Source organism: Aplidium turbinatum, chromosome 1, assembly GCF_918807975.1.
Source record: "Aplidium turbinatum chromosome 1, kaAplTurb1.1, whole genome shotgun sequence".
NCBI classification, from domain to species: Eukaryota; Metazoa; Chordata; class Ascidiacea; order Aplousobranchia; family Polyclinidae; genus Aplidium; species Aplidium turbinatum.
The window spans coordinates 10,119,630-10,146,435 of NC_137472.1; the positions used below are offsets into that span (position 1 = coordinate 10,119,630).

General features: G+C 37.8%; 3 protein-coding genes across 3 annotated transcripts; 1 reads left to right on the top strand and 2 right to left on the bottom strand.

The window, feature by feature from the left end:
* Positions 1 to 331: 331 nt before the first annotated feature.
* On the bottom strand, positions 332 to 6,146 carry LOC145774646 (uncharacterized). Its single transcript, XM_082585973.1, has 3 exons — positions 6,013 to 6,146; positions 3,028 to 3,123; positions 332 to 587 (listed from the first exon to the last, which is right to left on the bottom strand). The coding sequence occupies exons 1-3, from the start codon at positions 6,084 to 6,086 to the stop codon at positions 332 to 334; spliced, it is 426 nt and encodes a 141-aa protein (XP_082442099.1). The 5' UTR covers positions 6,087 to 6,146.
* Positions 6,147 to 11,801: 5,655 nt separating this feature from the next.
* LOC145774742 (uncharacterized) lies at positions 11,802 to 12,764 on the top strand. Its single transcript, XM_082586079.1, has 2 exons — positions 11,802 to 11,899; positions 12,326 to 12,764. The coding sequence occupies exons 1-2, from the start codon at positions 11,802 to 11,804 to the stop codon at positions 12,762 to 12,764; spliced, it is 537 nt and encodes a 178-aa protein (XP_082442205.1).
* Positions 12,765 to 15,315: 2,551 nt separating this feature from the next.
* LOC145775274 (uncharacterized) lies at positions 15,316 to 22,264 on the bottom strand. Its single transcript, XM_082586534.1, has 6 exons — positions 22,041 to 22,264; positions 21,845 to 21,955; positions 21,649 to 21,759; positions 21,453 to 21,563; positions 18,467 to 18,635; positions 15,316 to 17,554 (listed from the first exon to the last, which is right to left on the bottom strand). The coding sequence occupies exons 1-6, from the start codon at positions 22,192 to 22,194 to the stop codon at positions 17,302 to 17,304; spliced, it is 909 nt and encodes a 302-aa protein (XP_082442660.1). The 5' UTR covers positions 22,195 to 22,264; the 3' UTR covers positions 15,316 to 17,301.
* Positions 22,265 to 26,806: the final 4,542 nt, after the last annotated feature.

Sequence of the window (26,806 nt, forward strand, 5' to 3'; positions counted from 1 at the left end):
GATTCTGAAAACAACATTTTTCGTTATTATTTTATTATGACAAAGCAAACGACAACAACTAAAATTAGATTTAACTCCATTCTATTTATTCAAAAAGTTATAGTGGGGGCAAAGGCATTAACAGAGCAAAATTAGTCGAAAAAATTCTAACAAATTAATCTTAAAGTCAAAACCAAAGTTTGAACTTTTTAAATGCTCATTTTTATTGATTTAGGCCATACTAAATCAGAACATAATAGTTTTAACCCATGGACAAATTTTGTGTTACATGGTGTAATAAATACTGTACAGTAAATGACAAGGCGTTATGTCAATCATTCACAGGAAGCAACTAATTTTTTGCATTAACCAATCTCTTCCTGTGACCATGTGACAATCGCAGTTGAGCTCTTTGATTGGGTGGTTTATATTTCCCATGATGCATCTGTTTGTTGTGTTTTCTTTGGTCTTGTGTTCCACTTTTTGTCTTTGATTTTCTACGTCTGTATTGCCGTCTGTAGCAACATACGGGGCGTACCTTATGTATTTTCACACCAAAAGAACCGAGTCGGCTTTCTGTCGTCAACGCGCCAAACTGTATTGTTGTCCTAATAGTATAAGATACGCGATTAAATGAAGTAGATATTAAAGTTAGCAACAGTGCAAACATTGTAGATAAATATATTTGTGCGAAATTGTGGGGATCTTCGTCTTCGGACTGAGACAGCGTCTTTGATAGCTTAGTCCTGGCAGTTTTATGTACTCGTAGAAGATTAGCTCCACTACCCGGATACCAGTATAAAAATTAACAGAGTGCTGTTGTAACAGAGTGTTGGTGTCTGTGAACTGTTCCATCTACTAAGTGCCGACCAATGAGAGCTGTCCTTGAAATGCGTTGCGGAAGCCTACACCCCAAGATTTGAACCCGCTGTGCTTGATCTTGTCATTTCTGGAATTGGCCTTCCGGGCAGACTTGCAGATCAGAACAGTTGCCCGTCCGTTAGCTCAGTAGTTAAGCGCCTGGCTTAAGATTACGCGGCGCTGGCTCAACTCTCGGGGTGTGCGCGTGACCAACGCATTTCCGGACTGGTCTCCATTCATGTGTTCCATTGAATATCTCAAAGGAATTAAATTAGGAGGTGTGAATACAAACAATATGACATATGCGGATTACCGTTTCTTGCACTAATTGCAACGTTCATCTGATGAAATTGAAAGTAACAACAATAATAAACAGAATGGTTTATTGCTTCACTGACTTTTCAGTATGCGGATGACACCGTACTAACTGCCACCTTAGAAGAAAAACTCCAACTAGCTACAAGAAAAAAGCGAAAATGTTAGCATGACAACTAACACTAAACAGACTGAAAGCATGATCGTTACCAAGAAAACAAACTCTTCTCTAACTTGCAGTATATTGATTTCAAACAAACCATTTAAACAAGTCAACTGTTTTAAATACCTTGGATCGTTCGTAACTAATGATGGTAAATGCAAAAACGAGATTGAAACAAGAATAACTCAAGCGACACAAGCTTTTTAAAACACTGCATAGATTCTTCGAAACAAAAATTCACAACAAGGAAGCGTGTGTTAACGTGGTATATCTTTCCTATTTTGCTGTATGGATGTAAAACCTGGACGCATGGCCACCTGGAAATGCGGCCTGATTTGTCACATTTTGCAGATTTTGATTACAGCTACTGCAAGTGCTTGACTGACATTTTTTGAGATGTTTTTACTTTTTGCGGTTTCTTAATGACATAAAACTTTTTTGTTGCCTTGGGGAAGCAGTAGCAAATGAGAAAAAGTAAGCAAATTTTCTTTGTTTTTCAACATGTGAGGATGTTAAAACTTATTGTGTCATCTGGGGAAAAGAATAAAGAAAGCGTTAAAATCTAATTTTTAGAAAAATTTATTTAAACGTTCGCGCAAAGTTAGAAAAACCTGGAAATTTCTGCAAGATGTGACAAATCAAGGCCGTATCTTTAGGTGGCCATGCTGGACGCTAAGCAAAGAAACACAGAAACATTTAAACGCTGCTGAAATGTTGTTCTTTCGAAAAATGCAACGAATAACATATATCAACCACAAAACAAATGAAGACGTACTAATTCAAACCGATGAAACTAGAACCCTCTTGGAAAACATCATCAAGCGGCAAACAGTTTCTTGGCCATGTCATGAGGAAGGAACAATCAGAACAGATTAATTTTTGTGGAAAGATCAAAGGAAAATTAGCTCATGGAAAACAGCGTCTCATTTTTCTCAATAATCTCAAGGATCATCTTAGGATAAATGGAAAGAGCCGTGCATGAACGTCTAAGCCTGGAACAGGCATCGTACATAAGAAAAAAAAGTGAATAGAATAATTCCCTTCCAGCAACACTTCAACAACTATCGGAAACTTCTCTCTATCATTCCTGGTACCAAGCCCTGTGTCAAAAACCTCTACCAGTATGCGAAACTACCAGGAATAACCTACAAAATTGTAAACACATTGAAGAAATATTGTCTTGAACAGCGTTGAAAATTGAACCGCCTCTGATTTCTCAGCACAAAAACATTTTCATAAAAATCTCACGTTTTGTGTGATTTGAAAGGGTTGGTTTCTAACAATGCCTAAACCGGATTAAACCGCTTTAAACTTGTGTTCGATCTTAAAAGTGCGATTTTATAACCGCAATTTCTTGCAAATCTTGAAAGTCCATTTGTAATTACTATAAACGTTAGGCTATTTTGACTTCTGTTATTATTATTATTGTTAGTACGGTAAGTTGTAGTTTCAAAATTAATAAAACTATTCTGAATGCTGTTAGAATCAAAAAGTAACTTAAAGTATTAAAAAGTCATTGTTAATTATTGTTATTTATTATTGTCATTTTCATGAAACAAGAATGTCCATATTCCCATTACGAATAAAAACAAAAATGGAAGAGATATGCAACAGTAGTAAACAAACAGCTGTGATAGGCTACTTCTTATAGGATCTGCTGTAATCGATTTTAGCTTGTCATAGAAAACTAGAAGTAGATAAACACATACCCATTTTTAGTGACAGTTTTCATTCCTACAAAACCATTTTGGCCAAGGCAAAAGCACCTTCTTCCAAGCTGTCGCTTGTTTTTGATCAGGTTTCTTCTGCAACACATATTAACGGGACGATTATTATCAAGATGTCATTAATTAATTTCGCTCAGTTGAGATCGCCTCATTATGACTGTCTACATTTCTTCTTCTCTCTCTATCTCTTTATTTAATTTGAATGTTTATACCAGTGGTTTTCGTATTGTATTGAAAACCGCATTGGAAAAAAATGTAAATTTGAAAATTTGAAAACTTTGAAAAATGCGCATTCTTTGAATTTAGTCCATTGTTTTTAGAAATATTTTTTTGGGCCCCGAGAATCTTAATTTGGGCCCTTAATCTCAGTGGTACCCGGCTCAAATTATCCTTGTAACGGCCTTGCGTAGCATACATGAGAAAATGTGTGTTGTTAATGTATAGAACATGCCGTTTGATCGATTGCGATGTACGCAAAGCTTGCAATTTATGTATTTATTGGGTTCCGCTAAGGATAAGGATCACCTGACTAAGAAGCAGAAGGCCAGCGATTCTCCATCAGGTATCAGTTCAGTATTTTATAATTAAAAATGTATGGAATTGGAGAATCAGTAGAGCCCTATTTAGGGCATATGTATTTCGCTCTACAACTGTAGAGCATCATTAGTGCCTTGATTGCGAATAGAATTCATGAAACTTAGAATGCAGATTATTGTCCAACAAGTAATGAAAATAAAACTGTACAAAAGGCCATAATGACATATTGGCATCTGAGGAATGTACTCACTAAAGTGGTGTCGTGCGATTGAATGCTATTACTAAATTCTTCTCGTAAACATTAAACTCCTTTTGCTTTTAACTTTTAATGTCCTTTTGCACTTTTGTGCATTTGTTTTTAGTGCAAATATTTACAATACGTATGTAGGGTAAGCTATTTGATATTTTTGCAGTCGATCCCAAAAAGATAACAGATAATTAATGAAAGGTATGGACCCCAAAACGGTGACTTGTTTTTAAGTCGTGCGTTGAATGTACCGCAGAAGTATTTTGTATATAAACGTCCCGAACAATTGGAAAGATCAAACCTGTCCCACAAAAATGAACAACATTCACTACATTCCAAAAAAAGTATTCGAATATTTATTGTTTACTTGCCATTATTACATTGCAGGATATAAGGGCAACCAGTTTCTTGTTTTTTTGTGGAATAAACACTAAAATGCTACAATCGGAACTAGTGATAAGAGTAGGCCTAATGATATGCCTAATAAAAACTATTTCCACTATTGTTAAATAGCACAGAATTTCTTACAAGGGTGGGTCTAACAAGTACCCTTAAGGGGGTGGGGCGATTTAAGTACCCTTAAGGGGGTGGGGGGATTTAAGTACCCTTAAGGGGGTGGGGGATTTAAGTACCCTTAAGGGAGTGGGGGGATTTAGGTACGCTTAAGGGGGTGGGGGATTTAAGTACCCTTAAGGAGGTGGAGGGATTTAAGTACCCTTAAGGGGGTGGGGGGATTTAAGTACTCTTAAGGGGGTGGGGATTTAAGTACCCTTAAGGGGGTGGGGAGATTTAAGTACCCTTAAGGGGGTGGGGCGATTTAAGTACCCTTAAGGAGGTGGGGGATTTAAGTACTCTTAAGGGGGTAGGGGGATTTAAGTACCCTTAAGAGGGTGGGGAGATTTAAGTACCCTTAAAGGGGGTGGGGATTTAAGTACCCTTAAGGGGGTGGGGGGATTTAAGTACCCTTAAGGGGGTGAGGAGATTTAAGTACCCTTAAGGGGGTGGGGGATTTAAGTACCCTTAAGGGGGTGGGGAGATTTAAGTACCCTTAAGGGGGTGGGGGATTTAAGTACCCTTAAGGAGGTGGAGGGATTTAAGTACCCTTAAGGGGGTGGGGGGGATTTCAACAAAACACAATAACCTAGTGTTTAGGTTTGCGACACCGTGAATAAAGTTACTTTTCTTTGTTTTAAAAGGGGGAAGGAGCGATTGCACCCAATCTTCCCTCTGTGGATATGCCACTTTTCACGTTCTATAACTTGATAGTTGTAATTAAGCCTGTCCGTTATTGAAAGATTCAGTTAAAATTAGAAGCGTGGTGCGAAAGCCAAGATAAGCGTTGAATGCATTTGTTAACATTATTTGTGACCAGTTGAGAAGGAGCGATCTTCCTGGCGTCAGCACTACCTGACTACTCACTACAGAACAGCGAGCATTGTGTTTTGATAACCATTATCGGTGTAACCTCCACGTTAGTCATTAAGCCTTTTTCCAAAAACGTTAAAATCGGAAGGTTGTTAAAGTTTTAATTTTTTGCTTAATACGTTTGCATTAATTTTCAATCGAGCTTCAGTGCCATAGTTAGAGTTTTCAAAATTTTTTAATCGACGCACACCAAACAATTTCGGAATCTTCCGCGTCACATTGACGTTCTACGTCATTGCTTTTTCGCGTAAGATTACTTTTTGCCAACGTGAACTTTTCACTGACGCTCTCTTAGTCCTTTTAACTATAGACTGTTAAATGACGTGACTTTAAACTACAATCTTCGCTTCGAAGTACACCACTCCCATATAATGCCAGTCAAATCATTTACTTTTACGTCAACGTGAGCAGAATTGGCAGGGTGAGAACTTCTGTCCACGTGATATCGCATTGTAAATAATTGTCGCTATCCTGTAGTAAACTAACTGGTTTAGACATTTTTGAGGCACCTCCTTTCAGAAAAATCTGATGTTCAATTGATATACAGTAGGCTAACAATGGCGTGGTTTGACTGGAAGAGCTCAGTTAATTTATTACACTCGTGAAATTACTTACGATCACGCTACTATAAGCGAAACTCAATCTATTGTTATTATACTGTACGTTAACAGTTAAACTATTTGGAAAAAAGGAACAGAGGCAATCTAAAAAAACGTGTTAATGAGAAGTATCTGTCCGCAAAATCATCCAGCTCTCACCTTGTTGGCAAAGTGTTTCCATATCGCATTAAGGAAAAGAGAAGCAAACATGTTGTCAACTTCATTTTGTTCATGATCAACGTGACGGAATGTGAAAGGTTGAACAACGTGTTTGCTAAGACACAAATTTCAAACCTTTTGTTGATTAACCTGTTACACAAATTTCAAAGACCTTTTGTTGATTAACTTGGCAATTGCAACAATACACTTTGGGAATAATTTTAGATAAATATATATTTATCATTATATCAAATTCAGTTACTATTTTCTAATAACCTCCAAATAAAGGTTATTAGAAAATATTAACTGAATTTGATATAAATTGCTCTGCTTGGCATTGAACAGTTTTTGTAGCGTTAATACCATTTATTTTTTATATATATTTTTGTTTGTATTTTTACTATTTACATGGCCTTCAAACATTATCATCTTGCTCAATGCTGAAGTAAATGTAATCTTTATTGGTCGACACGCGTTATGTTTAGGGCAAGATCTTTCAACGACGTTAACTTTTCGTCAGCAAGCTTGCGTGACGTTAATTTCTAGAAGAGTTCAAGAATAGTAGCCTAATTCTCCTAAGTTGTATTCCTTTAATTTTTAGATCGAACCATGATGAGTTTTTGTTATTTCTGAATTATTCCATCCACTAGGTGTGGCTAAATGCGTTGTTGCTCAAGCTCACCCTGACAGCCGAACCAGCGGTGCTTGATCTGACTGTTTTTTCGTGCACAAAGTCGGGCGCTTAAATAACTGCGCACAACACTTCGAACTTCACTCCGTCAAATCTCGGTGACCGGGCCGCGAAATTTTTTTCTCACGAGATTTCTGTCTCATTTACATATTTTGGTTCTCTTTGGCATTGTTGGTTCAGTGGTTTCATCCTCTGCCTAGTGGTCGTGAGAACGAGGGTTCGACGCCCGTCGAAGTCTAACTTTTTTTTTCCTTAAATTAATTTTTGCGGTGAAAAAGAGCGTTTCAAAAAAAGTAGGGTTAGGGAAAGCTTATATTTTATTATCATTGCAGAATTTCATTGGCAAATAGTTATTTCGCAATCTGAATCAACCAATTTCTCAAATCACTTTCAGAAAATCTTACTTTTAGAGTGGCTAGAATCAATGAGACAGAAATCTCGTGGGAAAAAAAAATTTGCGACCGGGCCTGCGTCTGTGGTTCAAAGCCTCTACAAGTATGCAAAGCTGCCAGGATAAAGCTCTCAAACAAGCTTTCCCACTTCCAGTCCGATGATAAAAATTTCCAGAATCAACCAAATTTTGTTAATTTTTTTTTTTAAACTTTTTATTAGTTTTTGTTGAAAAACTTGCCCCAGCCGATGTCTATGACGACAAGTCGGCGGTAAAATCAACACGAAAAAGACAAATCTTTAGTCAATGCAATATCTTGTATACTGTTCCTTGCAAAATTAATTTGAATAACTTACGCTTTTGTAAAAAATGAATTGAATGATATATTTCTTTGCATTTTTTTTAGATAATCTTGTTAAATATCATATCTTTTATTAACTGAGTGCGATGATAATCAGTGATTTAGTTTAATCTCCTTAGCAAAACCTTTGACGAGTTTGCACTTTTACGAAGCCATTCCATTGCACTTTATTTGCAATACCTTAAAACAAACCTCGCATTTTTGTGAATCTTATCAATCATGTCCAACCAAAGAGAACCAGATTATTTGCCAGATTCTCAACCCGCCGAACCCTTTATATAGAGGTTTTGAAAACTTTAAAAGAAAAAGTAAGCTTTCTTGTCGCGAAGAAACGTGGTTTTGCCAACGATGACATTTTTGAAAGTCCTACGTGGTTTTACTTATTGCACTGTTTTCTCTTTTGAGATAGAGAATATTTGTCATCATTTTATCATTTATCATCATGCTTTCCAAATATCACTTTCTTGATAAAATAGATTGTTAATTGCTTTTGTTGTAGTAGACATGGCTATCTAAAGATACGGCCTGATTTGTCACATTTTGCAAAAATTTCCAGATTTTGCTCACTTTGGGTGAATGTTTAAATAAATTTTTCTAAAAATTATATTTTTAAGCTTTCTCTACTGTTTTCCCCAGATGACACAATAAGTTTTAACATCCTCACATGTTGAAAAACAAAGGAAATTTTATTTCGAAGATTTTAGTCAGACTGTTAATTTTTCAATAACAGTCTGATTCAGCGTTTTTCAACTTACTTTTTCTCATTTGCCACTGCTTCCCTAAGGCAACAAAAAGCTTTTATATCATTAGGAGACTGTAAAAAGTAAAAACATCTCAGAAAATGTCAGCCAAACACTTGCAGTAGCTGTAATCAAAATCTGCAAAATGTGAAATATCAGGCCGGATCTCCAGGTGGCCATGTAATAGACTATAACCCTCTTTCTCCATCTATCTGGTGATTGCCGTGGTTTGCACTCTCACCAGCCATTAGTAGCGTTGACAGGGGGGATGGGGGCACGGAGGTAGTTTTGGGCTTGGGGGAGGGATAAGTTTCAGTTTCCAGAACCGTTTCAGATGGCCTGCAAGCTGTAAAATATATTTTGGATTCTTCAGAGTTCAATTCAGATATGAGACGGGTTTTGATAACTTCGTTTTATGTAAAAATCACTTCTTTGCATGATGAACATAAGTATAAAATTTGCTTTCGTTGAGGTAGTCGTATCCAGGCTTACACCCAGGGGTTGAAAACTTAGATTAAGTTGACGGGAAGGCAAGGAAGCCAGTCTTCGTGTCCACCTTCAGGCATGCCTTTAAGTGTCTTGCCAAAGACACAGCAACATGCTCTTCTGCGGTGTCGAACCGGCGCCTTTTCGATTGCCGTTCCAGGGCTCTCACCACTCAGCTATGCAGCCGAAATGAGGCAGTGTCTTTAAAGGTGTCCTCATTGTTAAACAACGGTCAAAATTATTCTCTTAACTTGTATTTCTTTTTTTTCTATTGTTTGTTTTTCTTGCAAATTTTTCTTAGCTCGCTTTACTTGCTCAATTTCAATTCATTCTCCAAGCGGGCGGTGGCCTATATTGGATGTGTTCGGTTTCAAGAATGGATTCAAGGGGTAAAAGGTTTTACGTGCCATTCAAAAACTAAAAAGTTAAAGCAATATTCTGAAATAAACACGTTACTCACTCAACTATAGTTAGGATAATAATTAAACTAACATTTTTCAGTGTGTGGGTTGTCAGCTAAAATGTACTTTATGCATTTTATGGAAAGGTGAAGTTTCGAAATTTAAGTGAAAAACTACAGATTATTGTAAAAAACCTTCAACAAATAAGTTATTGAGTTAACGACCTGTGCTAAAATAGCAGTGTATACAATTATGAAGTGCGGTAGGACAAGCTCATGATCGTGAACAATGGCGCATTGCCTTCCACTCCCAATACGAGAAAGGAATATAACGATCATGGTAATAAATCACCTTTTACTTTTTCACATAAGTCTATTCACATAAACTAATTTATAGGGTATGCACAATTGCACATTGCACTCGTAGGGTAATTTGCTCCATGAATTTGTCATGCGCACAGTTTTAGAACTTTCATAGACACAAGTGAATGCATTACATTACGATAAACTTATTCTTGACTGGTGCTGGGTTGGTATGATACTTATCAACAATTGTCTTCGGCATAAACTGATCAGCATCAAATTTAAATCCGTTAATTCAGAGACACGTATTTTGTTGCTATTTGTCATCAAACAATCACATACAAATGAATATCTGAGAGCAAACACTAGCCTACCGTTGTATGCATATTTTGTTGCACAAACACAAAAACGGTCAAAATTTATTTTTAAATGTTTGTTCACAAGCTGTAGACTAAAAGTGCGAATATTGTTTTCCAATTGAGTTGTCGAAGGTTGAACTTTTCAAAAGTCGGTTTATTGTCACGTAAACCATGTGTATAATGTTTATGAGCTGCTTGCTTCTACTTCGTGTTACCAGAAAATCAAAGCTAATGTGTTCACACATCATCAATTCTTGGATTTCCCCAAAGTAAATTCCTGTGAAGGCCACGCAAATAATGTCTACACAGTCATGCTCTTTGCTTTGAAATTATGTTTCTCAGGTAGTGAAAGTCTCTTTCTTAACATTATGACAACATACAACGACGCTGAAATGATGTAAAAAATAGCAGCTTTGGCAAGTTAGGTCATGACCTACATAGATAATATCAAGGCGAGATTAGATTTGTTTTGATCAGCATTTTTGTTGTATTTCTGTTTGCGATTTATCTTTCAAATAAATAGGCTACTGCATTGTGAAATCAAATAAGTAAAGTTTCAGAAGTTATATGCCGTATTTGTTTTTGAGTTTTCACGAACTGAAGTAGTCAAAACTATTTTTTGTCTTGTCCATGATAGGTTACTTTCATCTTATTGAAGTGTAAGAAGCATTATGAAATTAAGTGGATCAAATGACAAAATAGGAAATTTTACCGATGAACGTGTCATGCAAGGATAAATAAGGCATGAATGTATTTAACAGGACAATTTTCAACTGAACTTATTGTTTAAAACAAGGCTTAAAACAATAAGACTCTGCTATTCGGAGAAGCATGAAACGCTGCCTAATTGTCTCTTTACAGCAAATCAATACGGTGAATGCTTATTAACAACCATAAAGATAGGCTACTACACAAATATATGATGTAAATTGCTTGTTTGACTTATAACTTTAATACTTTGTGTAAAATTTGACAAACTTTGCTCTCGAAGAAACCGCAAGATCAAGCGGCGCTGGTTCGACTCTCGGGGTGTGCGACTGAGCAACACTTCAAGGACAACTATCATTCGGCGGTACCCAGTGCATGGAGTGGTTCACAAACGCATACAATTCAGCAACTATGGAAACAATACTCTGTAAATTGCAGTGATTGGGCCTGCGTCAGTGGTTCAATGCCAATTGAAGAAGCTTTTTCAGTCAGAGGATAGAGATTCTTATAAACAATCAAAAACCCCTAACAGACGCATGTGGTAATTTCTCTTTACTCTCACACACAAAATACCAGACAGTCGTTTACTCATAAATAGGTCACTACGTAGCCTAGCATGGAAAATTAATTATTAACAACGTAAAGGACCCTTTTATTCCTTTGAATGTTCTACAAATATGAAATGGTATCGATTGAACCATGCCCAAATAAATTTTGTATATAAAGAAAAAATACAGCCGTGATAGCGGCACCTACGGGACACGTCAAAGAATATCTAGATATAAGTCTAGAGATGGTGGATAGAACAGTGCTGTTCCATGTTAAAGTAAATTGATAAGGCGGTAATAAACAATAAGAACCACACTGGAATTGAAGATTGCTTTGAGATAGCCTTAGAGTAAATCATTAGTATTTTCCATGGACGTCTTGAAAAATTAGGCGCAAAATTAATAATGCTAAATCAGGCTACCTATTTTTGGTGCGCAAAAAAAAAAGGAAAATTGAGATAAATGTAACTTTAAGCAAACGAATACATGTGAAAAGTGGCATTTGACAGGGGTGCCCCTCAAGCATGCATGCTCTACTTCTACTCTGTGATGACCTGTTCACTCTACGCATAGAGCTTACATTTAAAATACATCGGTATGCAATGGACCCCAGACATCCCATCAATGTATTTGGTCTACCTTTACCAGGTAGGCTAAGGATCTGGGTAAGAATCTGACCAGATCTTTAGTAGATCTGGACCAGATAAAGTGGCTGTCTGGGGGCACCACCTTTATATTATAATAAGAGATTTTGGCTGGCTTACTAAATAAACTCAACAAACCTCAGCTTTTGTATGTGACCATGTCGAGCCAAAATGTCAATCAGGAAAAGACCCAATTCCTCATGTCTGTACCTGATCGGGCATCTGGCCTGCTAGATGCAGCTGCACTTTCCAGACGGTACGATTTTGGTTCACATCAAAATCATAGGAATTTGGCTGGGAACAAAGATGATAGATGATCAAAACACAATGTACAGTAAAATTGTTAAAAAGATTACAATTAAAAAAGAAACGAAAAGGATAATAGCATCACAGCAACCGAGGCTGACCGAAGTGACCATTCAAGGTCTTCAAATCATTTCGATTCAATTGGTATTCCGAATGCCCCCTCTCTTTAGAAAACCCTGCGAACGCCACTGCATAGCCTACCTGTAATATGTAAGGCTAACTTGTGGCAGGATATAGCATCATCTGAAAACAAAGAGGTTGTCATTTTTGGATTTCATAGTCACTACCCCCCTTTGTTTCATGTACATTTTCATAGAAGAGGGAAAAATACCTCCTCCTCAAGTGCAGCTGCACTTCTTTTCTGACGCCTCTTCAGTTGTCCGGGGTGCAGTTTGCTACCTGCGATCCATACTACCCGACTCGAGCGTAATCTGGAGTCTTGTGATGGGAAATCACTTTTTCCAGGTCTGGGCAGACACACGATTCCCCGCCTTGAACTGGAAGCGGCATTGGATGCTGTTAATCTCTCCCGTGTTGTGAAGCAAGAGTTAGAGTTACCTGATTGTCCATGTTTATATTGGACAGACTCTATGATTGTGCTGCAGAGCCTGCTGGCTGACAACAAAAGGTTCCCTACCTTTTCACGAAACCGATTGCAAAAAATCTTGAACCATACCAAAGTGTATCATTGGCATCATGTCGACACGAAGCAGAACCCTGTTGACCAAGCTGCAAGGGGCATGACGGCCAAAGCCTTGATGAATTCTGGGATGTGGTTCAATGGTCCAGATTTTCTGAGGAAACCTCCAGAGTAATGGCCCAATCAAACTGCCCAGAAACCAAAATTTGAAGATATCTTTGCTGCTTACAAACCAAAGAGAAAAATCGAAACCTTTACAATTTCTACAGTACAACTGAAAGCCAAGGAACCAACAGGTTAATCTCCTACTTCTCATCTCTGCGCCGACTGAAACTATCAGTAGCCTGCGGGTTCCTGAGATTCAAATCCTGCTTACTGATGCGCATGAAGAAACAAACCCAGATTACACTGAAAGGACCAATCAGTGTGCCAGAACTTAATGAGGCAGAAATCGAGTTAATCAAGTACGAGCAGCGTCAGAGTTTTCCTGCCTGGATCAAATCTCTATCCAAGGTAGAACATGCCCGAAGCCAAGAGGATCCCACTCGAACTAATTCGTATTTCGAACTCGTCACTAATTCGTGAGCGAAGCAACTTCAAGATCAAGCGGCGCTGGTTCGACTCTCGGGGTGTGCGCTTGAGCAACGCGTTTTAAGGACTGCTTTCCATTCAGGGGCGCCTAATGGATGGAATAATTCTCTGGCAACAAGACTTTAACAGTCGGAAACTTCACTCTGTCATTCTCGGTAAGCTAACCGGTTTTGCATCAAAAGGCTTCTAAAAGCAATAACTACCAGGAATGATCTATCAAGGCTGTGTCAGTCCGAGGATAAAAATTTAAAACCAAATCAAAACAAATTTTTATTCGTTGTTTCCATTCTACTCCGCTTATCCGTCCTTTGCTCAAGGTTAGGCTTACATGTTATTGTTAAGCCACAGAGAATTTCGTGTAACCTGTCTCAATAAAATCATGAAAAAGGGGGAAAAGCTCTAGAAGACATACTGAAAAAAAATGATGAAAATTATGAAAAAAGAGAAAAGCTCTAGAAGACATACTGAAAAAAAATGAAATTAAAAAGTTTTTGTTGATGCTTCTAATAGAAGCTCTGCTTTCAGTAAGTGGACTATACAGTAGAAGATATAGTTGTTTAGATATATGAGTTTGATATAATCAACTTTTCAATTGCATTGACTGGCCACCAGTTATCTTAACTTACGATGTCTTTTTTTTCTAAATTCTTTTTATTATCTTACCTTTGGATAATTCCCTAGTATAAAGCATGTAGTAAGCTATATAGCGTTAGCTTACGGTTGAAATAAGTTTATTGTTCTTTACAAATAAACCTGCCAAAAGTATAAATTTGAATGATTTTAGCTGTAAAAATAAGCTCTACAGATATTTTTTGATTTAACTGTACATTAATAGTCTAGGTCTAGGTTATGCCTGTCACTGACATTTAATTTTCTCGCAAACATGTAAACAGCCACTGTGTGCTTACTAAACTGTTAAACACAACCCATTTTTATAGATGAAGTGGAAATCTCATTACCCAGTAAAACATCTTCAGATGACTTTATTGTTGAAAGAGTTGATGTGGCTGTCTTCAATGAAAACACTTATTCTGCTGCTAGTCTTGCCGAGGATGTTGATAAGGGGGATGTTATTCAAGCGACTGATATTTTTTGTTTTGTTTGTTTTATCCTGCATTGCGAGAAAGCGGACTTGAGCGCTATACATCTGTGTACGCCTTCCGACGTACACCTGACCCACGCTGCAGCCGACTGCAATGTCTGTTTCCGGTTGTCTACTCTACTTATGACTTAAATTTGGTACTACCCATTACTCGAAATCGATCACTGGGTTGAGGCAATTATCGTAAAGTTTCTTGCCCAGAGAAACAACAAAAAGTGCGGGTGACTGGGTTCGAACATGCAGGCTCTCGACTGCGAGCCCAACGAGCTAACCACTCGGCCATTGCAGAATAAAGAATAAGATGTCTTTTATGATCCTGATAGTTAGACAGTATTGCTAAGGTTTAATCAGGAAGATTTAGTTTATATCAAGTTTTTAAGTTGAATTTAGCTTACTATTTGTAACTCATTTGGCTAGCTGGCAGTGTAATGAAGAAATGTCTATAGCTAGAGTGTAGCCTGCATTGTAAAGATTTACAATTTTTTTTAGATGTTTTACCATAGCAGAACATTGATTGTATTCAGATACAAAGTTACCAAGTGCAAGAATACAGATAGTTCACCAACGCAGAACAGTTTCCACCACAATCCATAGCATGAAGAAAGTTTTACATTTACTTCCTTGCTAAAAGATCATATTGTAGACATTGGCCTAACTGATAGAAGAAATATAGAACACATATCCTTTTTAAAAAGTAAAAGTCACACTCCAGTTTGTGCAGAAAACGTTTCAACTGATTATAGCGGAAAAATGTTTTCTGAAGCTTTAGTGCAAAGAAAGCTCCCTAATGATGAGTCAATAGTGAGAGACTGGCTGAGGGTAAAAAAGTAAACCGTGTTTAAAAAAAAAAAAAAAAACTAACAAGAGGAATTTGTAATTTTTTTCTTTCTGTGAAAAAGCATTAAGCTGAAGGTTGAACAACGCAACTGAGAGTACAAAGTGTTTGTGGGCTGCCACGCCAGACTCCCATCCTGGAATGCTGTGTGTCACGCTTTCTTTCTATCTCTTACCAGGAAAAAGACTTGGAAAGGTTCAATGACGTAGTTTAATGGGTTAAACCGAAAAGGAGTCAATTGAATGTCGAATAATTCTACTAGTGAAATGATAATCTGACTTCTTGAAGAACTTTAACGAACGGTTTCTCAAATAACTCTAATTTCTGCATCAACTACCAATCCACAACTCATAGCACAACTCTCATAACCAACACAATAATAATCATCATAATTCTCATAATAATAATTATTACACAAACTACACCACTATTTATATAGTTGGTTGTTCAGTCCAGTAACTTCGAGAAGGTAACGTAGTGTTGCATCACACGAACTCATCGTCGGTCACGTAGCATTTAAATGTAAACAACAGAAGTCTCTAGAATGTCACGTAGGGCCGAAGGTTGTAGAAAACACGTTACATAATACAGATTTCGTCATCAGAGGTTACTTTAGGTCATAACCGATAATAACACATCGCACCAGAATTCCACAACCAAAACAACACGCTCGTTGAAGATACAAAGCAAGCCATCGCGAGGCATTGCACCTTGATTGTGACACTGTGTGACACAAGACACTTGATCCCTTTATTTAAGTTGTATGCAAGAATTCTTTCCCATCAAAGTAACTGACAATCTTCAAATGCCTTAACTAAACCAGCATAGGCCAACGATAAAATAAGTAAAAAAAATCCCCATTTTACAATGCAGAGTGGCGTAATTAATTAACAAAGCCAACGTTAACCTGAAAACAAAAACGCTTCTACAGTTAAAATTCTTCTCCTGAAATCATGAAATTCCGCTCTAGGTAGGAATTTCTCCCTAGTTGAGAACCACCGGTCTATTGCATCAGATACGACTAATTCCAATCTGTGGTTCAAATACTGCTACAAAATCAGCTTAGAAAACACTTCTTTCATTCAGGGCCCACTCTGCTCTTGGTGTCCAGAATTACAGACGCACCATCAGATGGGAAAGAAATCATTTTTTGCTTTAAATAAGCTTCGGTGAAATCTCTCACAGTATTTCTATAATTGTTTGGTAAACAGAAACCGAATCTTGGCCATCAAGTTTACAAAAAAAAAAATGTTTTCTGGAAATTCATGTTCAACATACAGCTTACACAACAAAGCATGACTGTTGTAAGGATAACGTTGATTTAGCGACATCAAACGTTTTTGAATTAGTAATATATTGTTGTCCAACCAAGAGAGTTAAAAAATGAAAATCTCAACGACACCTCCAATCCCCGATATCAAGCTCTTTTTTATTTCTGGTGGCCGAGGACTCCCTGAGTTATCCCCTAAGTATGCAGTCGTGTGTATACCACTATGATTGTTAAATATGTATTTCAATGCAGGAACGGAGCTACGTGGGAGGAGGCTTGGGGGAAAATCTTCCACCCAAAATATTATCTTGCCCCCAAAAATTATTTTAATATGCTTACAGCATTTTAATACTTATAAATTATAATAAATTAATATTTTGCGTGCTTCCGGTTATTGTAAACTAGACTATCACAAAATGTTGATATGATAACTAGTTTTTCTTTTTCGACGTTTTGTCAGCCAAAACGACTGACTTTAACAAGGGGCTGAAACAGCTAAAACTACCTGTTTCAAAATATAAAAATTGCCGCCGAATGTGCTTGTATTAATAAACTTTGTATTCTACAAAACACTTCGTTTCGTTTAACATGCTTCTGTGTTGTACCAGTTAGTGTGATACCTGTTTCACCCCCCTTGATAAGGTCAGTCGAGCTGATTGACGAAACGTCGGAAATGAAAGCTAGTTTTTGTTTCAACAGCTTGTGATAGTCTAGTCTATAGTCACCAAAACAACGCAAGAAATTAATTTATAATTAAAATGCCTGGTGAACAGTCTCATTCTGTACTTTTGTATGGTAATTAGCAATACTCATGAAAATTGGATCTTGACAATATTTGTAAATGATTCAAGTAACAGTCGACAGTATACTGTGCATCACTATGAACTTCGATTGTTCTGTTCTGTCGTAAGTGTTTAATTTCCTTGCTTTTCGCATAAAGCCAAGTAGGATTCTAACGACCTACATTTACGATTATAGCTGAACAGGTTTGTGGGGTTCATGATCACACAATCTGTTTCCTTTCCACCACTTGGTTCTTTATCTCCCCAAAACTTCTCAACATCAGCAACAAGATCGCCATTAAGCCATCTCCACGTTCCCTCTGAGTCGATATCATTCATTCCAATCCACATACTGGATGAGGGTTTGAAAGCATTAATGACAGTTCTAGAAAAGCAGTAAACAAAGTGTTAAAGCATTTAAGGCAGATCGGAATTAAATTGTTGTGAGTGATAGCCTACCAAGCCTAATGATTTTAAGGTATAGGTTTTAGATAAAAATTATTGGATTTGTTTCTTCGTGATTGTTTCTGAAGATTCGGTAGATCGCCCATTTGAGGAAATTTCTTAGTCGCAGATTGCTTTTTTCAGTTAGCTTTTTCCACTTTTAATTGAAAAAAAAATAAAGATATTTAACCACTACTTTCAGGACTGCATGCTATTAAACTGCATTACGACATTCTGAATAAAAAACCGGCGCAAATAAAATTACTTCATCGCAGTGTTATCTAAAGAAAAAGTAGCCCACACTTTGTTTTGAATAAGCTGAAGATGCCATTACTATAGCGAAATCGATTCTTAATAAATTAAACTAAAAGGATAGATTGTTGTGTAAATGCTAGCATTTGATGTATGCAAAGCAGCAGTATTAAGTTTCACTATATACAGTATATTGTAATGTAGGCTATAGCCTTGCTAACCGATAATGATGGTAACCGTTTTGTTATAAGGTTTTGGTAACCGTTAACGACAGTGTACTAAATTGCAGGTTGAAAAATCAATGTACATCATACTTGCTCATAAATATGGTTCTTCATGAATGTTTTAATGCAAAACTACATAAAATCAAGTACTGCATCGAAATGAAAACAATGCGAGGTCAAATTGCGCTTTTTCGTCTGGTAACCAAGTGGAATAATTTTGCGACTTCAAGAAGCAAACATTTCTTTTGCTAACACTTCTGGCATTAAAATGCACAAATTACTTGTTTTGGAAAGTGAGTTACGAGAGAGCGTTTTTATTCTATAAAGTGATTTTCCTGTTATGCCATAAATCCCTCTGATATTGCTTGTAATCTTACATTCTATTATTTGCTTTTCGGATACTGTAAAATGCCAAATCCGCTCCTGAATCTTGACAAATCTGTTTACTTGCTTCATAGTCTTGAAATGTTTTTGATATCTTGAACTGATACCCATTAGCCAATCCAATCCATCCGTCATGTAGTCTACGAAAACCATTTATCAACGCTGAAATATAAGTAGTACGGTATTTTAGTATGTGACTTTGATCAGCTGCGTAGTCGAGAGCTTAGAGTTAGACTGTCGGAAGGGCGTGGTTCAATACTTAAGAAAATAAAATACACATTGCCATCCTAACGTCACATACTATGACATATTTTTTTGTTCAGCAGCCTATACTGAATGGACCATTGACAATAAAGCGGCAATTAATACCAATTATTAGTTAGTATATAGCTTTGGTAGAGGGATAATTCTTGAACACCATAGAGAAATAATTGATAGCAACTTGATAGAATTGAATTGCATAATTCAAAAACAATACATAAAATAAAAAGATAACTAAATAAACTCGAACATTCTCGTCAAAACATTCTACCCTCGTCAGGAAAATAGCTTAATTCATCTAAACCAGGGGTCACCAAACCTTTTTTTTCTGAGGGGTGGATTGCTGCGAGATTAACAGCTGCGGGCGGATGCAAATTGCGAAAAAATATACAACTATTCAGAATCTCCATTGACTTTAATTGAATACAATAAATAACAAAGTCAGCGGTGGAATAGCAAAGTTGTGAATGAAAATCGAAAGGTTGCTGGAAAAGTTATCCACTGCGGTGATACACTACACGCATCGTGCTCTTGAAAAAACATTGCAACTTTCCAAATTTGGCCTAGGCTGTCCCCATTGGTGGTGGCCTAATGATAAAAACAGAACAACGGTTCCGGCCCGCGGGCCGTCGTTTGGTGACTTCTGATCTAAACAAAACAACAGATGTTTGTAAAATGTTAATATTAAATCACTGAAATTAATTAGGTACAATCTGAACTGAGATACGTATAAGCACAACTGAAGAACAAACATAAAAGGTGTTAACATTCTGTTATAAACTATGCGGGAGTGTAATCACAAGACAAGATAACGAGCGGTAGCAACATTAAGGAAATCAAGGAAAACCACTAAACAACATAAGAAGAAAAGAAATCAGCAAAGGAATCACTCGTATATAATAAAAAGCTATCTAAACTCTTTAAAAGCAAATTTAATATCGACATTGTTTCTCTGTACAAAACTTTTAAAATAAGTAGATTTTTTTCGCTGAAATGTTCCGTTCCCCAGTCTCTTCGTTCCCACACTGTCTATAAATTCACTTGTTTGTGTGACACGTACATGACATACATAGGTATATCCACAAGACACTTGGCTATACAACAGCAACGGAAGACTGGGATTGAACAGACAACAACACAGTGCAATCAAAAACCACATTTATGACTTCACTACAGTATTTGTGGTAACATTAAATTAATGGGGCTCTCCAAATAAAGCAGCACAGTCCTAAGCTCAACAAGCAATTATTCGCCAGAGGGGCATCTTTCTTGTTAAATTTGTATTAAATTACGTTTATTTTATGTTGTTTTCCTCGAGTTCCTTAATGTTGTTACCACTCGCTATCTTGTCAAGTAATCACACTCCCGCACAGTTTGTAACAGAATGTTAGCATCTTTTGTGTTTGTTCTACAGTTGTGTTTGTACGTAGCTCAGTGCACATTGCAATTAATTTCATTCATATATTATTAACATTTTACAAATATTTGTTCTTTTGTTTGGATGAATTAAGTTATTTTCCTGATGAGGGCAAAAGTTTTGCCGAAGACGTTCGAATTTATGTAGTTACCTAATTATTTTAAGTATTGCTTTTGAATTTTCAATTCTAACAAGTTGCTATCAATTATCTATTTATGGTAATTATTAGTTAACCAAATAATACCAATTAGATATTTATTGTTCCTTACGAGCTGTTGTTGTAGTGACAGTCGCTACGGTGGAGTTTGAAGTCAACGGCACTGTCGTTTTTACTGGAAGTGTTGTAAGTGACGGTTCTCCAGTAGGATGGCTCGTTTTTGAACTTTTTTTTTTAAATCTCTCGGGGTAGTGGGGAAATGGTGCCAATGAGTGAGAAAACAATCATGACAAACTTGGAGATTCGTAACAAATTGCCTTCAGCCTCCTCATGGGGCCCAAAAATCGCAAAATGCTGTCAAAAAGGCAATTTCTTTCAAAAATATTTTTAGTTTGGTTAGATACAATATTGTTTAGATTATCTAAATAACCTAAAAAAAAATTTGAAGTCATTAGAACTATTTATTCAGATTCCTCACAGCTTCTGAAAATTTTCATTTTGCTGAAAATTTTGCATTTTTGTTTGTGGTTACATAAATACAAACTTCGTCAGTGACGTAAATTCAAAAAACAAACGTCACTTTTTCCTACCAAATTAACCCAACTTCATTAAAAAATGACGCAACAGCTCAGGGCAGGTCCATAAAGAGAAATATAATGACGTTTTATAGCTGGTAAAATGTCTAACGCAGTTATGTATCATGTAACCACCCACAAAAATGAGAAATTTTCTGCAAAATATAAATTTTCAGAAGCTGTGAGGAAACTGAAGGAATAGTTCAAATGACTCCAATTTTTTTCTTAGGTTAATTAGATATATCTAAACAATATTGTATCTACCCAAACTAAAAATATTTTTGAAAAAAAATGCATTTTTAACCCCATTTTTCAATTTTCGGGCCCCATGAGGAAGCTGAAGACAATTTTTTACGAATCTCAAATTTTGTCATAAGCGTTTTCTCATTCACTGGCACCATTTCCAAACTACCCCGAGAGAATTAAAAAAAAAAAATTCAAAAACGAGCCACCCTATTCTCCAGTGGTGAATTTTTGGTATATTCTGCAAATGTGTTACATGACAATTATACACTGCTTATGCACATTTCTGTGTGTGGGAATCTTTTGAGTTGGCTATTGTTACTTACGAGCTGTTGTAGTGGCAGTATTTACAGTGGAGTCTGAAGTCAACGGCACTGTCGTTTCTTCTGGTAGTGTTGTATGTGATGCTCCGGCAGTCGCGATTTTCTTTGTATATTCTGCAAATGTGTTACATGACAATTATACACTGCTTATGCACATTTCTGTGTGTGGGAACCTTTTGAGTTGGCTATTGTTACTTACGAGCTGTTGTAGTGGCAGTAGCTACAGTGGAGTCTGAAGTCAACGGCACTGTCGTTTTTACTGGTAGTGTTGTAAGTGACGGTTCTTCAGTGGTGAATTTTTTGGTATATTCTGCAAATGGGTTATATGACAATTATACACTGCTTAGGCACATTTCTGTGTGTGGGAACCTTTTGAGTTGGCTATTGTTACTTACGAGTCGTTGTAGTGGCAGTAGCTACAATGGAGTCTGAAGTCAACGGCATTGTTGTTTCTTCTGGTAGTGTTGTATGTGATGATTCGGCAGTCGTGATTTTCTTTGTATATTCTGCAAATGTGTTACATGACAATTATACACTGCTTAGGCACATTTCTGTGTGTGGGAACGTTTTGAGTTGGCTATTGTTACTTACGAGTTGTTGTAGTGGCAGTAGCTACAGTGGAGTCTGAAGTCAACGGCACTGTCTTTTCTTCTGGTAGTGTTGTATGTGATGATTCGGCAGTCGTGATTTTCTTTGTATATTCTGCAAGTGTGTTACATGACAATTGTACACTGCTTAGGCACATTTCTGTGTGTGGGAACGTTTTGAGTTGGCTAGTGTTACTTACGAGTTGTTTTAGTGGCAGTAGCTACAATGGAGTCTGAAGTCAACGGCACTGTCGTTTCTTCTGGTAATGTTGTAAGTGATGATCCGGCAGTCGTGATTTTCTTTGGATATTCTGCAAATGTGTTACATCAGGGGTGTGCAACATTTATTACAAGAGGGCCAGATATTAAAAACTGGGTGAAACCGCGGGCCGCATGTTTATTTAACATATGATTTCTAATAGTTGCAGGCAAATACTCTAGCAAAAAGCTAGAGCAGGCAAAAACTATTGACAAATGGTCAAAAGAAGAAAATTGAAGTATTCCGGACACACAATAAGGCAAAACTCGTTACAAAGATCATTAATAGAAGGGAAGACAAACGGTAAAGGAAATAAAGGCAGACCAATAATTATTTGGACATCAAACATCACTAAATGGACAAAATTAGAGAGAAGAGAGAAGAAGTTCTTTTATTTTGCATCATCAGCACATGCGAAAAAACAAAACAATACAAGATTACAATGTGAGCTAGGTTGTTTGCTGATGACGATGGGAGTGACAGAAGGACCGAACTGGTCATCGAGTCTGCCACACCCGTGTGGTGTCATGGCTTATTTAAAATGGAACGGTGTCGAAGTTGAACGCAAATATTGATTGATTGATATATTGATTGATTTGATTGATAGATATATATTATATACAACATAAAAAAACAATACACATACGAAATTTAACAGTGCAATATACAAAAAAAAACAAAACAAAAAAAAACAGAACTAAGTTACTAGAAATGATGCAAAAATACAAAATGGCATATACAATATACATATAACACAGCATGTTTCATACTACTGCACACATACATGTCTCTATACGTACTGCACTTTCATAATTAAGTTATGAAAGTGCAGTACAAACAGCTCATGGTCGAGAACAATGGCGCATTGTATCCAACCCTCAATACGAGGAAGGAACAAAATGATGAGTAGAAGGCACAAAAATGTATTTTTTTTGTTATTGATGTTATTCTTATGGCATTATTAGGGGTTATCTCCTTGCAAAAATAATAAGATAAGACGCATAAATTTCTGAAGAAAACTGCTATTCAAATTTATTGTCACACCGACTTTAAACGATTTCAGTGAGAAATTTGCAGCTGGTTTCTTTTCCCGACGACTTTTTCCAAATTTGCTTTAATGGAAGTGCTCGTAATTCGAAGTACGTTTTTCAAGTGTTGGTTTGTCAGAACCGATTGATAGGGAGATTTCATGACGGCCATTTTAGAAAAAATTGTTCGCACAAATACGTTGAGCAAAAGAGTCATTTTTGAAGCCATGGATTTTTTCAAACGTGGAAAGTCATCTTAGTTGAAATGTTTTCGGTAAAAATAGCCAAGATTCATGTCTAAATACTTTGCTTTCAAATCCGTTTTCTCTTGAAAATCAATCAGTTCAAGTTACATCTGCTGATGCTTTGTTAGTGTCTGTGTTGAATGGCGAAGCGAATATACCAAACAAATGTTCATGAGATTTAAGTCATTGAAGTCCTTGAAACGAGCCAAAAATTCATACAACAATTTTTCAAATCGCTCTGCAAATTCAGTTTTCTTTTCAGGATGCATTCCATAGTCTCTCAAAATTGGAAAGTGAAAAAGATTTCCTGTCTGTACGTGAGCTTTCTAAAGAAAGTCGTAATTTGTTCATAATGCATTTTATGTGATCATACATTTTACGTTCCAAATAATTAAATGCAATGGATTGTCGGTGGCCGGTGGGAGATTTTTAAAATGGCTAACAGAAGGCGCGAAATCTACAATAATCTACTCCACAATGAATTGTTCACACGGACCAGACTAAATTGAATTGTAAACACGTTTCGCAGCCCGCACACAATTCAAAATTGATACATCTTCGGTCGTAGTGAGTCCCTCGCCTCCCTGGTAGGTATCTTCCATGTAAGTATGGTGTGCCTGCTGAGTGTTTGGGTGTGTGGACGGCTCCCGGAGCGGACGCACTAATGATGAGACAGGAAACAAATCCATTTTACATGGAAAATTGTAAACCTGCAAGATGTAGTAAGGTATCCATCTTGAACTCTGAGCGTTGCACGAAAAAAACATCTTCGCGCGCCTCACAATTTTTCTTCGCGGGCTGCATCTGGCCCACGGGCCGCACGTTGCACACCCCTGTGTTACATGACAATTATACACTGCTTAGGCACATTTCAGTGTGTGGGAACGTTTTGAGTTGGCTATTGTTACTTACGAGCTGTTGTAGTGGCAGTAGCTACACTGGAGTCTGAAGTCAACGGCACGGTAGTTTCTTCTGGTAGTGTTGTAAGTGACGGTTCTTCAGTGTTGATTTCTGTGGAATAATCTGCAAATGTGTTTCATGACAATTATATATACTGCTTAGGTACGTTTCTCTGTGTGTGAACTCTTGATTTCAATTAACTTATTTGTAACAAACTACAATTCACAACTAAAAACCTACAGATTGCTTGAAGAAAAAATGAAAGAGGATATCGAAAATACCACTAAATACTGTTGTGAAACGGCGTTATTATTGCGTTACTATTTTTGCTATTGTGTTTCCCTTACTGTGCTGATTGCTGCGTGACTTTGCTTTACTCGATCATCTCGATGAGTCTGCTTCTTCTTCTTTCGTTTGAGACTAGATCAAATTTCATGGCATGTGATGGAGAGCCAGGTGAGTGTAGCTTCGTGCAGCGTTGCTATACCATGCGTTCCATTTGGTGCCTTGTAGATGGGACATTCAAGAACGGCATGGTCAGCAGTTTGTTCCTCCGCGCCGTATTCGCAGGCCGATGAGAGAGCCAGACCCCACTTGTGCATGTTGGAATGGAAGCGACCGACTCCGGTTCGGATTCTGTTGAGCTTGACCCAAGTCGGCAGGTCCATATCAGGGGGCGCGCCACCTGGTGGGGTATAAAACCATGTAGTTTGGTGTCGGTGGCGCACCACGCTGCTTTCCAAGTATCTTCCATGAAGTGTGCTGCGCTGATGGCATGATCGCTGAATGGATGTAGTAATTTAACAGCAGCTGGCACAAAGGAGTGTCTTGACTTTAGTTGCCAAAGGGATTCCTGAGGTGGGATGTTGAGTTTTGCATGAAGCAAGTGGTTAAAATCCCCTGCCCGGCGAGCCAGATGTATGATGGCTCCCTTTCGGCGGAGCTCAGCAGGTTGGATGCCTGCAAGGATTGGTAAATACTTTGTTGGAGTTGGGCGCAGGCATCCAGTCACAGTTCGGAATGCATCGTTGATTGGGCTGTCGATTTGGCGGGTGTGGATACTGCGGCACAAGGCAGGTGCGCAGTATTCAGCAGTGGAGTGAACCAGAGCCAGGGTTGCAGTGCGCAAGGTGTCAGCACCTGCACCCCAAGTTGTGTCTGCCAGACGGCTCAGCAGGGCGACGCGAGATGTCAGCTTTTTGCGTAGTGACTGAAATGGTGACGGTATGTGAGTGACCTGTCAAGCGTAACCCCAAGGTATGTTGGTTCTGGGCAGGGCGGCAGAATTTAGCGTTAACGGTCACTTTCAGGTCACGTTTTGCCTCCCTGTTGTTGAGATGGAAGGCTGCCGTCACAGTGTTACTTTCGCTGAGCTTCAATTTCCATTGATGGAGGTATCCAGATATGGTCGTCATGTCTTGGCTCAACGTCGTTTGTAATGATTGCCAGTCTTTCGCAGAGTACAAGATGGCCAAGTCATCGGCATGTGCATATTTGTCAGATGTTGTTGGTGGTAGGTCGTGCGTATAGACGTTGAAGAGGAGGGGAGCCAAGACTGATCCCTGTGGGACACCGTTTTTGAGTCGCCGCAGTCTACTTGGTTTTCCGCTTCCGGTGGTAAGGGTAAAACTCCTGTTGTGGATGAGTTCTATGATCATTTTGACCATGTGCCTGTCAGGGAGTAGGCGGAGTAGCTTGTAGACTAGGCCACGGTGCCAAACAGTGTCATAGGCTGCTGTTAGGTTGATAAAAACAGCCCCCGCTTTCTTTTTTGCCGAGAAACTCTCCTCAATATCCTGAGTTAGTACTGTGGCTTGGTCTACAGTTGACCGCCCGTGTCGGAAACCAGCTTGTTCTTTGGGAAGCAGTGGGTCGATTATTGGTTCGACACGGGCGTAGATCAGTTTCTCAAGGATCTTGAAAGGGAAGCAGAGCAAGGAAATGGAGCGATAGCTCTTTGCATCGTCTAGTGGTTTGTTTGGCTTAGGGATTGCGACAGAAATTAGGCAGGACGACAGGAAATCGCATAACCAGGACTTTAGAACATAACCAGTGTGCATGATAAGCTCTGGACATATCCTATCTGGACCAGGGGCCTTACCAGGTTTTAGGTGCTTGAGGGCAGTATTGAATTCGCTCGATGAGAAAGAGCTAGAAATGCTCTCCTGGTCGGGTGTGTTGATCTTCCAAAGCTTTGTCACTTCTTTGGTAACAAACCGATCCGAGGTACGGTCACTTGGCTTATATATCTCAGTTTTTATTACCTGCGATGAGATCTTATTAACAGGAATGGGACGTTGTCGGGGTGATTGTCTTGATCGTCCCATAAGGTTATTGA